The 14,977-nt window shown below is 42.7% G+C and overlaps 1 protein-coding gene across 2 annotated transcripts in view; it reads right to left on the bottom strand.

Annotated features, from left to right (window-relative positions):
• Positions 1–296: 296 nt before the first annotated feature.
• ccdc88b (coiled-coil domain containing 88B) overlaps positions 297–14,977 on the bottom strand; it is a 53,271-nt gene continuing 38,590 nt past the window's right edge. For both annotated transcript variants that reach the window (XM_030106093.1, XM_030106102.1), the window contains 5 exons: positions 10,892–11,037; positions 6,540–6,647; positions 3,891–4,042; positions 1,366–1,710; positions 297–1,043 (listed from right to left, as the gene is read on the bottom strand). In XM_030106093.1, the coding sequence (XP_029961953.1) occupies positions 985–1,043; positions 1,366–1,710; positions 3,891–4,042; positions 6,540–6,647; positions 10,892–11,037 (810 nt within the window). In that variant the 3' untranslated portion in view covers positions 297–984. The remainder of the gene's footprint in view (positions 1,044–1,365; positions 1,711–3,890; positions 4,043–6,539; positions 6,648–10,891; positions 11,038–14,977) is intronic.

The raw sequence follows: 14,977 nt of genomic DNA, 5'->3' as shown, positions 1-14,977 counted from the left end.
GATGAGTCAGTGCTTAATGAAGGGAAGACACTTGTTTTAGTGCTTTATAAGATGACGGTGGCGCAGAATGAAGTCTTGGTGTCACATCGAAGCAGACCTCTTCGCCCCCAGCTTAGATAATTTTTCAATTTCTTTAATAATAATTTAAGGATCAGGATTTCAGTGTCCTTGGTATATAAAAAAAAAATCAGTGTTCAGCCAAAAAAATCCAAACCAAAGCTACAAAAACTGCAACTGCCCAGACAGAAACCGAGGTGAAGCAGTAGGATTATTTCCAATGTCATAACAGCGAGAATCCGTCTTCTCCGCTCTTCCTCGGGCCTCCGGCCTCCGTTGAGCCAACAGACATTTAGCCTCAACATGTTGAGAGCTTCAGCCGGGATTGTACTCTCAATTTTTGCAAACACACAGGAGCTGGCAAAAGTCTGTGTGGCTCATTATGCCTCAGACCGTAATCTCAGGGCCTTGTTGTGGACATTCATGGACCTGCAGACTGCTGGGAGCTCAACACAGAGCTGCTTTACTACAACTGTGTCTGTGAATAGAGGACGAGAACAACAGCGGGTTTGAAGAAAAAAAGAATGAGCTTGTTGCTTGAAAATTTCCACTATTTGTTATTATAACTAACTGCGATATTGGGTGTAACGTGCTGTATTTAATTGCCATGCCGAATTACGTTGGTATAAACATCTAGCATATGGCTAATGAAACGTGACTGACAGTTTTCTGTTTGTGGACAGTCCTACATGAGGTGGAAAAAAAACCTGGAACAGATAAATGTTTTTATTTGTATCGGATCCAGGAATATCGGCACTCTGGTGGAGCTATTCCTCCATTTAGAGAGTTTGGTAAATCATTTATATCAGCAACCACAGATCACTAATTCAGGAAATTTATTCATATATTCAAAAATACTGACATACACGAAGATGCATTTTAAACAGCTTGCTGGAAGCAGCCAATAGAGAAGCCCTTCTACTGGATTCAGCTGGAGTGAGTCTGTAGATCTTTGTCGGACGTTTCGTCGCTGGAGTGTTGAGTGTCTGGAGGCGGAGGAGATCACAGTGTTAAAGACCCGGGCATGTTTTATTAAAAAAACATATAGATGAGCTGCGTTTTTGAATTACTGCAGTTGTTAGAATCACTTTAAGTTCACTTTACTCAGCTTGACATGTAACTTATTAAGCCACTGATCTTGTTCTATGTGAGTGTAACTCGTGCTCCTTCACGTAAGATTTTACATGGTTTGTGCTTCTACTTGTGAGAAAAAAAGTTGTTTTTGTGATTTAATCTGGAGGACATTTCTAACAGTGTCCAGACGTGGAGACAGTCGTCCTCACTGCACTTCCTCCTCCTCTTCCTCACCTTTTGCTTCGTCCTCCTCGACGCTCTGCTGACGGGCCGTCGGGGCGTCGGCCTCCTGAGGCGTCTTCGCGTCGCCCTTGTCCCCCTCCCAGAGGACCGAGGACGAGTTCTGGCTGGAGCGGAGGCGCAGGCGGGGATGTGTCTTATTGTCTCCCGGGCTGAAGGACTGGGACACCCCCGAGCCCTGCCTGGCCAAACCCAACCCCCAGCCGTGCCTGGACCCCAGCTTACGGCGGCCCCCCGAGCCGGAGCGGGCGGTGGGCGTGCCCGGGACTGGGCTCTCCGGGTCGGTCTGGGATCGGGTTTTCCTCAGAGGAGAGGGAGAGACGGGCGCGCTGCGGGGGTCTGAAACAGAGGGGAGGGGATTCATGGTTATTATCACCAAAATCCCTTCTTCATTCAGTCACAGGTGACATCGCCTCATCGTCTGTAAATCACCGGCTCCCTCATTCTGAGTTATGAGAATAATCAGTGTGCATCGCCCTGCGCATTATAGTTTTCAGCATTTGTCTTTCTGCGAGCCACACTTTTCACCTGACGGGACAAATCAGCCCGGTTGATTAACGGCACAAACATGGAGGCTGCGGCTCTTCCTGCGGCGCTCCGGCGTGGCGGGGACCGCCACGGAGGCAGGGATAAATTAAGGACACGTGACGACCGGGGCTCAGCTGGTTGAGCCGAGCCGCAGTTAATCGCCGGGTTATTGGTTTGATTCCTGTCCTTGAGCAAAAAACGTTAAAAACCCCGGAGAAACTCCTGACGGCCGCGTGGCTCCGCCAGCCTCTGATCCCAGAGAAGCGCTGATGTTTGGCACAAGAAAGGGAAAAACACTAAAAATAAAGCCGTTGCTTTATACCCCCTTTTTAGTGATTACTTAGTGAGGACTTGAAGTGCATAAACAAATAAATGTAAATGCTTTGTAATAGACATTAATGTGGTTTCGTTAGGAACATAATTTTGAGTTCCTCTGCTGGCCTTTTAAGGCTGTAATTCCTCCTGGGAAGCATCAATAACTGTGTATGAACTGCGGGATAAATGCATTATGCAAAGTGGAAATGATGCAACCGCTTTTCATGATTTTAATTTGATTAATTTTCTTTTTAACCATGGCGGCACTAAAGAAAAAGAGAAATCTTGAGCATTATTAACCTCCTTGCAGGACAGGCTGGAGAACAGAAGGGAATGAATTGACTTTATTTCTTCATATTTAATATTTACAATCAGTATAATAAAAAAATGTAATGAATGTTTCGTTGTAAACTGCAGTGTCTTGGCGATCGGTACATAAAAGTAATGTGTCCACTACTGATTATTTAATTGATTTGTTACTTTAAAATGCATTTATTGGAAATCAGTCATAATGAAACAGTTATGCACAAATAAACATGCACTAATCCTATTATATGTACTAAAGCTACATTTATGTCTATTGCAAATAGTTTATCATGATGCTTTATATGAGCTGCAGCAGTGGACTCATGCACAGCATCGGCAGTGACGTTATTTAAACAGTATGTATTCAGTTAAATGTGAGAAGCATTTCCAGTGAATTCAGGGCGTCTTCATTAAATTTATAACAAGAGAAAATCCTAAAATGCTCATTCAAAATATCCCCAGGACATAGTCAGAAATTATTCGGATTGGTGTTTCTAACTTTGTCTGAATGAGTGAATAACTTATGTGTTGCAAAGATGAATTTGTAAAATTTCAAATGCAAATTAGTGAAGTAAAAACTTTAACAGGGATAAAGTTTGGAAAGGTGGCATGAAGAGATTTAACACGTGACCCAGCTCCGAAGCAGTTCAGGATCAGGGCGGAGGTTTGGTGGGAAATGTCACAGCGTACGTATAAAAGGGGGTTTGGAGGAGATGTCTTCGCTGGCTCTTAATAGAGAAGAGATTTTCTGCTTCTTCCACTTGCAGCATAGATGAGAGCTGAAATCACACTCTGGGATCCCGGCTCAACAAAAAAATCAGCAGTGTTTTTGTCGAGAAGGGAAAAAAAAAAAAAGATCCTTCCTTCAAGTCTGAGAACTCTGGGTTTAAGGTGGATAACAGAAAACACAATGCGAGGGGAAAATAAATTAAACAGCAGACGATATTAGAGCGCCAGAAAGCAAGAGAACATACCGAGAATGCAGGCCGGGGCTGAAATCCCAGCTTAGAAAACATCTGCACCGGTTTTTATTTCTGCCTCTCAGTCAGTAAAAGCATGAAACAGAAAGCGAAGTGTCTGGCTTTCAACATGTGGTTAGCAGAGGGAGCCAGCCTCGGTGAGCCCCGGCGCTCTGCGGGGAGGGATCCCAGGCGAGGAGAGCGGCATCAATGCCGACCACACTTGGTAGTCATGAGATGATTTGTATGCGCGCCCGTAGCCCCGCTTGATGGGGTGAGCATGCGAGCAGATCTCGGTGAAAACCAGCCGGCCGGTGTTTGCATGTTTGTCGACGTGAGGAGGAGGAGAGGGGCTGTGCTGGGCTGTCAGTGTGTGTGTGTGTTTGTGTGCGTGCACATTTGTGTTCTCACCAGACTGCGCCGTGTGCGTGTCTGATGTGAATTCGGAGCTGTCGGCCAGGTTTTCCACGCTCCCCGCGGCAGTGAAGAGGGCGCGTCCCTCTCTTCCTCCTCCCCGGGGTTTGATTAGCTTCTTCATCCTGTCTGCAATCCAGTTAGATTTCCTATGAGGACACAGAGGACAGGAACCATTTACAAAGAGCGATGAGCCCTGGGAGTGTGTGTCTGCATACGCACAGACACACCTTTATTTTCCAGGAAACGGCGGCAGGATGCCAAGTGTCACAGACTGCATCTTCCTCACAAAATGCATCCTTTGTTTCACATATTGTGCTCCCCCCCCCCCCCACCCCCCCACCCCACCCCCCTCTCATAGGGAAAAAAACTCAAAATAAAGAACAAAGTGTTCTTCCAGGTGCCAAATGTCACTTAGTATGCCAGGAGTGCTCTGGCTGGAAATACATTTGGAAAAGCTATAATTAAAATGTCATGACCATAATAAGCCGTAGCACCGGGGGCAAAATGCACTTTTAAATGTTACGTTTATTATATGAAAAGCTTGTCAGCTGTCCAGTGCATGACAAGTACACTCTGAGTGAGTGAACGCAGAGATGTGCACTCCAAAAACACAGGAGCAAACTTTTGACCTGCTGAGAGTTCATACTTGAATTAGATAACAGAATTGACAGAATAAAATCACGTTCACATAAAGATCACAGACAGCATGAAATATAATCTATCAAATAACATGAGAGATCTCCTGATGATGCAGTTTGTTCCACAACCTAATATCCCACTGAGTGTGTAATGCAGAACAAATTCTTTTGAACAAAGGACAACCGCAGAGGCCAATTAGACTTGACCTATAAACGTGGTTGTGTTCAGTGTGTAGATTTAGTTTCTAATAAGATAAAACAATGAAACAAAACCAAAAGAGAGGGAGTCATAATAATGTAATTCATATCTCTCAAGCAGTTTGGGAGAAAAGCCAAGAACAAACATAATAAAACTGGGTTGAGTGAAATATCCTGATTCAATTAAAATGCTGTTTAGTATTCATTTGGCCACTTCAAACATCAGAGATGAGATTTACTGCAGTTACAGAAAAAGAAGGGAATTAAAGAGAAAATATTAAAAGCAGGGAGTCCCAAACGCTTCCACCATTTATCTGACCAAATACTATTTAGCTTTCAGTCTCGGTCCCCGTTTTGCCTCCGATAACTCGCAACACTGCAGCAAACCCACTTTTGTTTCAAGTCACACGAACATCTGCAAAGATTTAAAAGGCGGCGCAGGTTCAGCTTCATGTTTGTTGCATTAGAGCGTTTGTCTGCCGAGCTGCTGGTCCAGGTTTTATCATTTTTATCCTTTTGTAAAAACTATTAATTGCTATTTTAATGTTGGCTAACTCGTGCTAGGAATGAAGAAAACTTCTGCAGGCATGCACCTCCAACAGCTTCACACTGAAAGTATTTTTTGGGGAATATTTCAACTTGCAGGAAGTCAGAAGAGTCAGATCCATGAGGGGGAGCCAGCAGGCCCCTCTGGCTCCTCCTGGAGGAGCCCATGGGGCCCAGGGAGGCCTCTTTAAAAAACAGGGTGCTGAAGAACAAACATTTCCACTGGATTGCTTGGTGTCTCTGTGGAGTTGAGCTGTGTGGCTCAGACGTGCTTTAACAGCAGACAGTCACAAATACCTGAGATTTCAACAAAAACCAGAGCAACTGAAATGTTTTTGTGGATTTGTTGACTGAATAAACCCGACGACATAGTACCAATATATTTGTATTGGATTCAGTCCACTTCTCTGCTCCTTGAGAGTATTATTTGTCTAATTTACTCCAAAGAGATATTATTGCAATCCCATAATAGGCTGTGCTTGTTTTTTTTATAAAGGAAGCTCTTTCCACCTGAAATGGGATTCAAACTTGGGACTCCCACACTCAAGCGTGGTCTGCACCAACAGCAAGGAAATAAAAAGAGCAAAATTTGTGTCAAGCTATCGCCTCAGTAAGTATGCCATTCTCGCACAACTTATCCGTTCTGACAACACCGTGAACTCTGAAGGTACATTTTGGAGTAAAATCCCTGAACTGAATGGAGAAAGATTACACAAGTGAATGTATTGGAATTGAAATGATATTCCTGCTTGTTTCAAGGATATAAACTGTTTGAATGATCCTCAATTTTTTTTTGCAATTTATGTGGTGTTTCTGGTTCTACGTGCCACATTCATGATGGATTTCCTACCTCTGGTGTAGCTATACAGTCACCTAAAACAGCAGACGATGACACCCTTCTTGTTTTTTAAAACATCACTTGTATTCTTAAAAATTGTGTTTCTGCTGAACCAATTTTTGCAGCTGCTGTACTTAAATTAGTCCCTTTCTCTATTTTATCTCTATATTCGGTCTCTATTAATTGGTGATGCAAATATTTGGCTCCTTCCCTGCTGAACGCTTCAAACACCAGCTGGTGATTATGTATTTCTGACTGTGGCGAGCGTAGGGAACATAATCAGACATTATCTTTTAAAAAACAGCACTATCATTTATGAATATAATGCAAGCGTTTTACTACCCACTGCTGAGGTTTTCTATCAGATAATGAATGTATGTGCAGCCCCGTGTTCGGCACAGGTAAACGTCATCGATACGGTACTTGGCCTTGTTGGGCGGAAGTGGCATGCTGGGCTCCAGGATTCTGTACTGATCCATTATCTTCTCCACCAACTTCTGCTTCTCCCGACGGAGCTCGCTCAGTTTCTCCCTGCAGGAAAACACACAAAGCGTGAGAGAAACGCAGCACAGGAGGAGGACGAGTAAGAAAAAAAGGAACAGGAAGGTTTTCGTGAGGGCGTTATCAGGATTGTTCTGCGCCGGTACGTAATGTGTCCAGAGCTGTGTGATCCAGGCAGGTCCTGTAGCGTGTCCCCGCTGATAAACAGAGCCTGCTGCGATGCTTCAGCTGGATTGTTTTATAACTGATGAATCAGAAACGAGGCAACGTGTGAATGTTAACGCACTGGTTATAGCATTCAGTCTGCAGTATCCCAAAATAATAAAACACAAGGCTGAGCAGCATCATGCCGGCAGCTTTGTACTTTTGTTGCAGCGTCTCAACATTAATGTTTTAAGCCAACAGAGACATCACTCTGGTTTAAGTCAAGGCAATATTTGTTGTTGATGGGATGAAAGAATCAAGATCATTTCAATACGGTGTTGATTTTTTTTCCTCTTCTAAAGATGTGTTTTCATCAATAGATCAGCTTTAACGACAAATCAAGAGAGGAAGCTCAGGGATGATCCTTGAACTGAGTTCAAATTTTCTTTTGGAGTCTGATTGTGTCACATATTCATGCTCATCATTACACAATTTCCTGCTTCATCTTTTTGTTTAGAAGTTATATGAAAAGAAAATAATGCGAAAGATATTTTTGATTTTATTGTCCATCATCATTTACAGGTGTCTTCTTCATTTCAGGTTAATTCCTTGTTTTTCTCTTCCGCTGCACTTCTGAATCCACGTCCACCACAAACTCCTGCACATCAGGATCCAGATCATGAAAAAAGATGGACTGTGGAGTTTGATGAAGCCCTCCCTCTCCAGGGCCACAGTTCGATTCATCTTATGAAAGCTTATGAGGCAACTTTCCATGTTCACTCACTGGATTCACAAATCTGTGTGTTAGGTTGGCAGAAAAAAAAAAAAAAAAACTGTTGTGTCTTTTTTCAGTGCCACTCATATTTTTAATTGCAATTTATCTGAACTGAGCGTCGCTTCTTCTGAACTACACTGAACATGTGATTTTTCCACTGGATGCCATCTTTCCCTTTTGGCCAAATCTTTGTTTTTCCAATGTTCTTCAATCCAACTGTGAATTTGTTCCATTTTTAATGCTTGTTTATCTAAGTAAGAGAAACCGCTGGCTGTGAGATGAAAACATCCGCCTCCTCCCACCCCGGACACTCTGTTTGGACTGGGGTCCTGGTGTTAGTTTGGATTAGATTTGCTCTCCTAATGAACCATACTACAGTTTGTTTGGCTCGGCCAGAATCCTGCACAAATAACCTCAACACCAGGAGTAAGAAAAACTCAAGAGGAGAATTTATTTCGACATTCGAATTTATTTAGACTTTAGACTAAAATAAAAATAAAAACCAAATAATTTAGATTGAAAAACATGCGGAATTGAAAATGTGGGCTTTTGGAAATAAACTCAAACAAACTGCCTGCATTGAGGTTTTTTTTTTTTTTTTTTTGGCTATAAATCTGCCAATTTCCACTTTAAATCTTTGCATTCAGCAGCGGCGGCAGGCGGTGATACTGGTTCACGTCAGCTTTGATCAGGGCTCAAGTCAAACTGTCAGCACGCAAACTTGGCAGGGTCTGAAGGTCACCGCCTCGCTTCCAGAGCGACGCCCAGCATCTTTAAAGAGTCACGTCTGCAAACGAGAGCGTGATATGATGATCTGTCATCAGCCGGCACGTATCCACGACCTGAGGGGCTTCTCTCATTCATCCAATCAGCCGCGGTAGAAAGAGGCTGGTCGTATTACAGCATCAAACACCAACTCTCATTTTAAATTGTATTTCTGACCAACTGGTCAATAAACATTTAATATTTATTCTTTTTTTTTGTTTCAGTGTTTGAGGCTTGGACTGTATTTTGAGAGGGAATATCCTTCAATGTGTTTTTCACCAGCTAAAAGTTTTTTCGTTTGTTTTTTTTAATCTTCTTCAGCCTTCCTCTATTCCCAGACTTTTCTCATTTCCTCCTGACCTTCGAATTTCTTAAAAACGTTCCAGATCCGCCGTTCTCCAGATCTCCGCAGACTTCCCCCCCGCCTCATTCCCATTCATGAGTCCCGCTCCCGTCTGCTGATCGAGCCGCTCTTCATTCATCCCGCCAGCCGACTCCCGGCTCCTTCCCAGATCACGAGTGCTGCTGTGGGCTTTTTCTTTTTACGATCTCCGTCTGATCCTACCCTTATTCTGACCTGCTGCCAGGAGCTGACCTGCTGCTTCACTTTCCTGTCTGGACTTGTTTACTCTTCTGGCAGGCCGATCTGCTGGCGAATTGTTAAAAAAAAAAAAAAAAAAAAAAAACTGTTTGAGTTAAAATCCCAGCAAGAAATGGATTGGAAAGGGAACTGTGCCACTATAGACTATGCTTATGGGTACAAGCCGCTGTTGATTTGGCTATCGATTCCTGATCAGTTATGTATAGACAAATATGCGGCATTATACACGACTTTGCAGGATCGTTGCAGCTGCGGCTCAGTGGGTCGTCGTCCGATATCTGCACTCGATCGTCGTCCCCGCCGGGCCGCGAGTCGAACTGAACTGCAAGTTGCTCCAAATAATGATGAAGCTCTCTGAACGCCAGTCCTGGCTGCTGGTGTGAGAGGAAGTGCAGTGAAGTCCATTTAAGATTGTTTTTTTCCTTTTTTTTTTTTTTTTTTAACTGGCAGTGTATTTCTATGAAACTTTAGACGGATGAGACCAAAAATTAATTTTGTTTGAGAACAGTGACAGAAGTCCTGAAGGTGAAACCTGCAGCTTTCATCAACCTGAGGTAGTTTTTCTCTGTGAACTCAGATAACACTCCGGGACATTGTTTTTCTTCTTCACCTTGACTCAGGCGTTGCAAATTTCTGGCAACATTTAACATTATGATGCATCATTTTTTTTTTTTTTTTTTTTTTGCAAAGAACAACGCAAGCAAGGAAATGCTGATATCTGAACATAACAACTCTGACTGGAGCGATCTGAGCTCGTACCCGCTGCATCTGGAGGAAAACTGACGAAACCATCCGACGCAGTTGGCTGAAAGACGATAGATTACAGCATTCAAACAGCATTTGTTGCCTTTTTGCACCTTTTCCTGCTACAGCCGTAAAGATTTTTTGAAGCGTTATCTCCACGAACGCAGGTCAGAGGAGTAGTGTGGAACTGCAGGAATACACATCATGTCCTTATGTGCTGTTTTCAGGGTGAACGGAAAACAAACAAACACTGACCCGCGCTCCGAAGAACAGCTCAAACCCTGCTGGGTGCCTTCAACCTTCAGCAGACGCTGCGTCACCCTGAAAACTTTCCTCTACAACTTTATAAATGGTTTCCAGTTCTTCAACTCCGTATTAATCAGATACGAGCACATTATCTGCCGGTTTCTCCCAAACACAGGCCTGGGCGATGCATACAGCACACATGTAAGAATTTTTAAAAAAAGATTTTCCTCTCATCTCAGATCGTCTGATATCCCGCTAGCATCGAATTTTCTGTGACTCAGTGTGAGCCCTTCTCTTCATGAGAAAAACCAAAGCTGATATGAACCTCTGAATAATGCGTGATCACTCTGACATGCATTTGTTGCAGACATCCAGTGGCGGCGCCGGGACAAGAGGTAAAAGACCTCGCATGGCAGCGCGCCGAACCGAAATACACCGTAAAACAACATGAGACGTTAACAGGGACAAATTTTATCCGCAAATTTCTATCCGCCAAATGGAGCACGCCAGACAAAAGTAATCTTTTTGAGAACCAGGGCTGAAAATGAAGCCACAAAAAGATATAATTTGTGCGAAATTTGGTTCATTACACCTGAAGAGTGAAGTCAGCGCCGCATGCTCACTATTAGTTCTGGATTAATCTGCTACCAGTCTATTAGTCATTCAAAGGGACGACTGCTGAGTGCTGCTGGACTGTGAAATTACTGTCTCATAGTCCCAAACCTTTATACGGGAGCTTTTATGTACTAGATATGAACACAGACTGTTTTACTGCAGACAATCTTATAAATGTTAACAGAACGCATCTCCTGTAACACCCGACATGAAGCCCGCTCCTGCAGCAGCATCCAAATGTTTTGTTCTCCCCTGAATCAACCTCATTTCTTCTTCAATTCACGTCTGCTTTTTTGGCAGTAATCCCCAGCAAAACAAATTACCTGGTATGTTTGTTTGTGCGTGCACGTACGTGCGCATGTGTGTGTGTGTGTGTGTACTGACTGGTACTCCCTCTGCTGTGAATAGTGCTGGTCACGGCGCTCCAGGCTCTGCTCCAGCAAGGCTCGGTTCTCCTTCAGCAGGCTCTGATTCTGCTCGGCGAGGTGTCGGTTCTCCTCCTCCATGTTCCCCTTCAGCTGGGTCAGTAACTAAGCGCCAGGCGGGGAAGGAATCAGAGGGCATCGTTTAGCTGAAATATGTTCCATTTGGCGTCTAACGGCCACCGCCTGTCTCCATCCATCCAGCCACCTTCTATATTGTTTTATCCAGTTCAGGATCGCAGGCGGTGAGGAGAAATTGAAAATCCACACAGAAAGAGCGAACAAAGGGGAGCTGGCAACTACACCAATGTGCAGGCCCTCATTATTTATACAAGACAGAGATTAATTGCTATTTTAATGCCACTGTGATATATATGACTGAATGTAATAAAGCATAATATTCATTCTTAAGCAAAGGCATTAATAAAATTAAGAAAAATAATTTCTGATAAGTCGTATTCATAAAAGATTTTCTATGCTACTTTAAACAACTAAGACTAAAATGATCAAAAAGAGGGAACCAAGAACCTTTTTTGGCCCCTATGAACCCTCTCCCTTCAGGTTTGGACTGTGTGAGGTGATTGGTCAAAAAACTAAAGTCTGATGAACCACTTTCCCGATAAGACTTGAGTCTGCATTATGATCTGAGGTGATTATTAAAATAAGTCACATTGTTCACTGAAGACAACACAGAACTGTGTAAATTATCGCTGATTGAACCATTAAAAAGGAACACGAGTCCAATTACTGTGCTGCACTTTTTCTAACTCAAAATTACATGTAAGCAGTTACACACTTAACCGTTTCTGCAGTGTGTGCATGCAGTTACAATGTACATCTACAAGTTGCTCATTAAACATAACAAAACTCTGCATTTAAAGAAACGTAACTCTCGATTATTACTGTCTTATATGCTTTCAAATGTGTGAAATTGGTATTAAGTATCTAAAAGAAGCATTATGCCACAAAAAAATGTGTGGTCACACTCTCATACCAAAGTCTCCACGCAAAAAAAGTTCTGTGTGATCGTCCCAGGTGTCGCTGAAGCAGCCAAAGCTGAAAACATTCGGCATAATATCCACTAAACTCCCCCACAGTCCTTTCAGCGCCAGCATAAGTGCACAATACTGATTTTATCAATTAACTAGATGTTTTTTTTGTTTTTTTACTTTTCATTAGCCATCAAGACGTGCGCATGCACACACAGTTTCAACACTGTCAATGTTACTGTCAACAATCTGACTAATGAACATCAGCGTACCCGCTGCCACCCTCTTCCTTATTAGGACGACGAGAACAGGCTGCAGCCACAAACTCACTGTGCTGGACTATTGTCCATTACTGTCACTTCTCCAAACACACACGCACGCGCGCAAGCACACACATAAATGTTTTCAAACTACCAATTAGTGAAAAGATATGAATCAACACAACTGACAAACATGTTTATTTCTCCTGATGCTCAAGAGTTTCCACTCGGCAGCACTGTAGCTTTCACAGAACTGAAGAACTCTTTACTGCTGGTAAAGATCTCAACATGAGACACTGATGCACTCTGGGATCTATATCAGGCAGCTAACACACACACTCTATCAGTTCATATTCAGTCATTAGAGCTTGGTGATACTGTGATATACTTTTTCCTTGAGTCTTTCTTTTTCAGGGAAAACGTTAATTAGTCAAAGGTTGAGAAAAGTTTGCTTGAGCGCATAATTCAAGCTGATATGTGGCTGTCATGTGGACGTAATAAAGAACAGCAGCTTTACGTCAATAGTGACGTTCGTACATCTGTCCTTTAACGTGTTTCGTACAAGAAAGCTGCAGTCTATCGAAGCAGACGCTGAGTGAGAGGAAGAACACAGCGCAGCAGTCCATCACCAGATAAACACAGAGACACTCGCTTAGAACACGCACACACGCCCACACACACACACACACACACACACACACACACACACACACACACGCACAAACACAACTCAGAGCCAGGCGCCAACCTAAAAACAATCTCTCTGGATTGTGGGCTGAGATAATTGAGATTCAGACACGTTCCTGCTGTGAAACTACAGAGCGAACCACTGCTCCACTGACTGGAAGATACTCAGCACTTAATCAGGTAATGGTGTTCATGCTACATTTTACATAGATTTAAAGACAAATGATGAATTAATTGTGTAATATGTAGGATCAATTTATTCATCACAAATGATTAGTTATCATTTCTACGGTAGTCTTAAATAATCACGTGGCAACATGAACTTCTAGAAAAGTCTGTAAACATACAGTTGAAGTTACTGTGGTTATGTGAAGGAATTTTTCATTTAGGTTTTTTACAGGGTTTTCCTGATTTTTTTTCCTTAGCACAATGCATTGTGGGTCCAAGAATTGTTGGAAGATATTCAGGAAATTTGCTCCGTTTCAGAAATGTTCAACAGTCAGACAGTGGGGACGGCTATCGTTCACCTTCAAACCAATACGGTACCCAAACCTCGTGATGGCCAGTCAAGCCTTTGTGGAAGATTTAACACCTGATTCAAAAAATGGATTATTACTGGAGGCTTCCATGACATGGTGCTCATGTAGGAACTCCAGTGATCAATAAAATTATGTGAGACTTGTCATTTATTGATTCATAGATTATTTGGGAATTGACTCGCCATGCAAATTCCTGTTCAACTGCACCGCATGGTTTTTAGAAACACCAGAAAAACAAAACAATTGTCCCCTTTTTGAAATGTTTCAATGTTTACTGGCTGCTGTTTCCAATGAATAAATTGATTAAAATGCATAATAACAATTTGAAGTACAGTACAAACCAGAGATCTTCAGACTCCTCAGACCAAGATTAACAGCATGGAGGAGGAGTACAGAGTCACCTCACTGTGGTGCTGTCATTAGCGCTCTTGCCTCACACTTTCAATCTTCCTGTTAACCTATGGCGTCTCGGCTCCGCCCCCTTCCCGGTCTGTTTAGTCTCCTGTCTGTCTCCCTGCTGCCAGATGATCGCAGATCTCACAGCAAGAAGGTCCTGGGTTCAAATAAGGCCCGGGGCCTTCCTTCGTGGAGTTTGCATGTTCTCCCTGTGTGTGCATGGATTCCCTCCTGGTGCTCCAGCTTCCTCTCACATTCCAGAAACATGCATGTCAAGTATATTACCTCTAGGTGTGTGTGTGGCTGTCTATCCCTAAGGGGACCGGTCCGGGGTGGAACCCGCCCTCGGCCATAAGTTGCTGTGATTGTAAGTTGTTCAGAAAATGAATTGAAAATAAATTTCTGTATAATGCAGTGTGTTGTTACTGGGATGACAATTACTGTACTGCGGTTCCAGCTGTAATAACTATCAGAGTATTTTATGGGCTTTGTGTTTTAATGTACAATAAACATGTGCAGAATGTATTACAGTGACTTGCTTGAAAACTACTGCCAGCTAATTTCTGTGCATTTTACGGTTAACTTGTCACAGTGTACGGAAATATCTGCTTTAGTCTGTAGAAAAACGATAAGTCCTGTCAGAAAATGTTTCATTATTTTACAGATTTTTTTCTTGCAGTGTGACATCGCTGAAATGATCAATTACACTACTTGTTTTTCATGAGGAATCAGTGACACACATTACAAAGGCATTTCAAAGCAATTTTTTAAGAGATGGTATTCTTTAGATATCTCAAGGTCAAATGTACTTAAACTTATTATTATTAATGATTACTATAAGAATAGTTGCAATACCATAATACTCCTTTCCAAGTCAAATCTTAAAATCTTCTTTTCCTCCTGATGACTTTTAACACCTGATAAGTGCTGATAAGTGAGCTGCTTATTTTAATGCAGTCTCTTGACATCTTTGCCTTTTGCCTTCGCTGTGTTGTTTAGTTTGAATAGCATTTATGCCGCAACCGTGATTCAAACCAGGGCTCCTCATCATCAAGATTATTAGTAATCAAATGTATTTTGTGCCTTATGGATGTCACTGACTGTTTGTAGTCAGTAAACATGAACCCGGGTCGGCTGCGACCTGCATCCTGCCCACCTGTTGCACGCAGAGGCTCAG

Source organism: Salarias fasciatus, chromosome 2, assembly GCF_902148845.1.
Source record: "Salarias fasciatus chromosome 2, fSalaFa1.1, whole genome shotgun sequence".
NCBI classification, from domain to species: domain Eukaryota; kingdom Metazoa; phylum Chordata; class Actinopteri; order Blenniiformes; family Blenniidae; genus Salarias; species Salarias fasciatus.
Note: the sequence above shows the minus strand (reverse complement) of the source record. Positions and strands in the feature narration are given on the sequence as shown.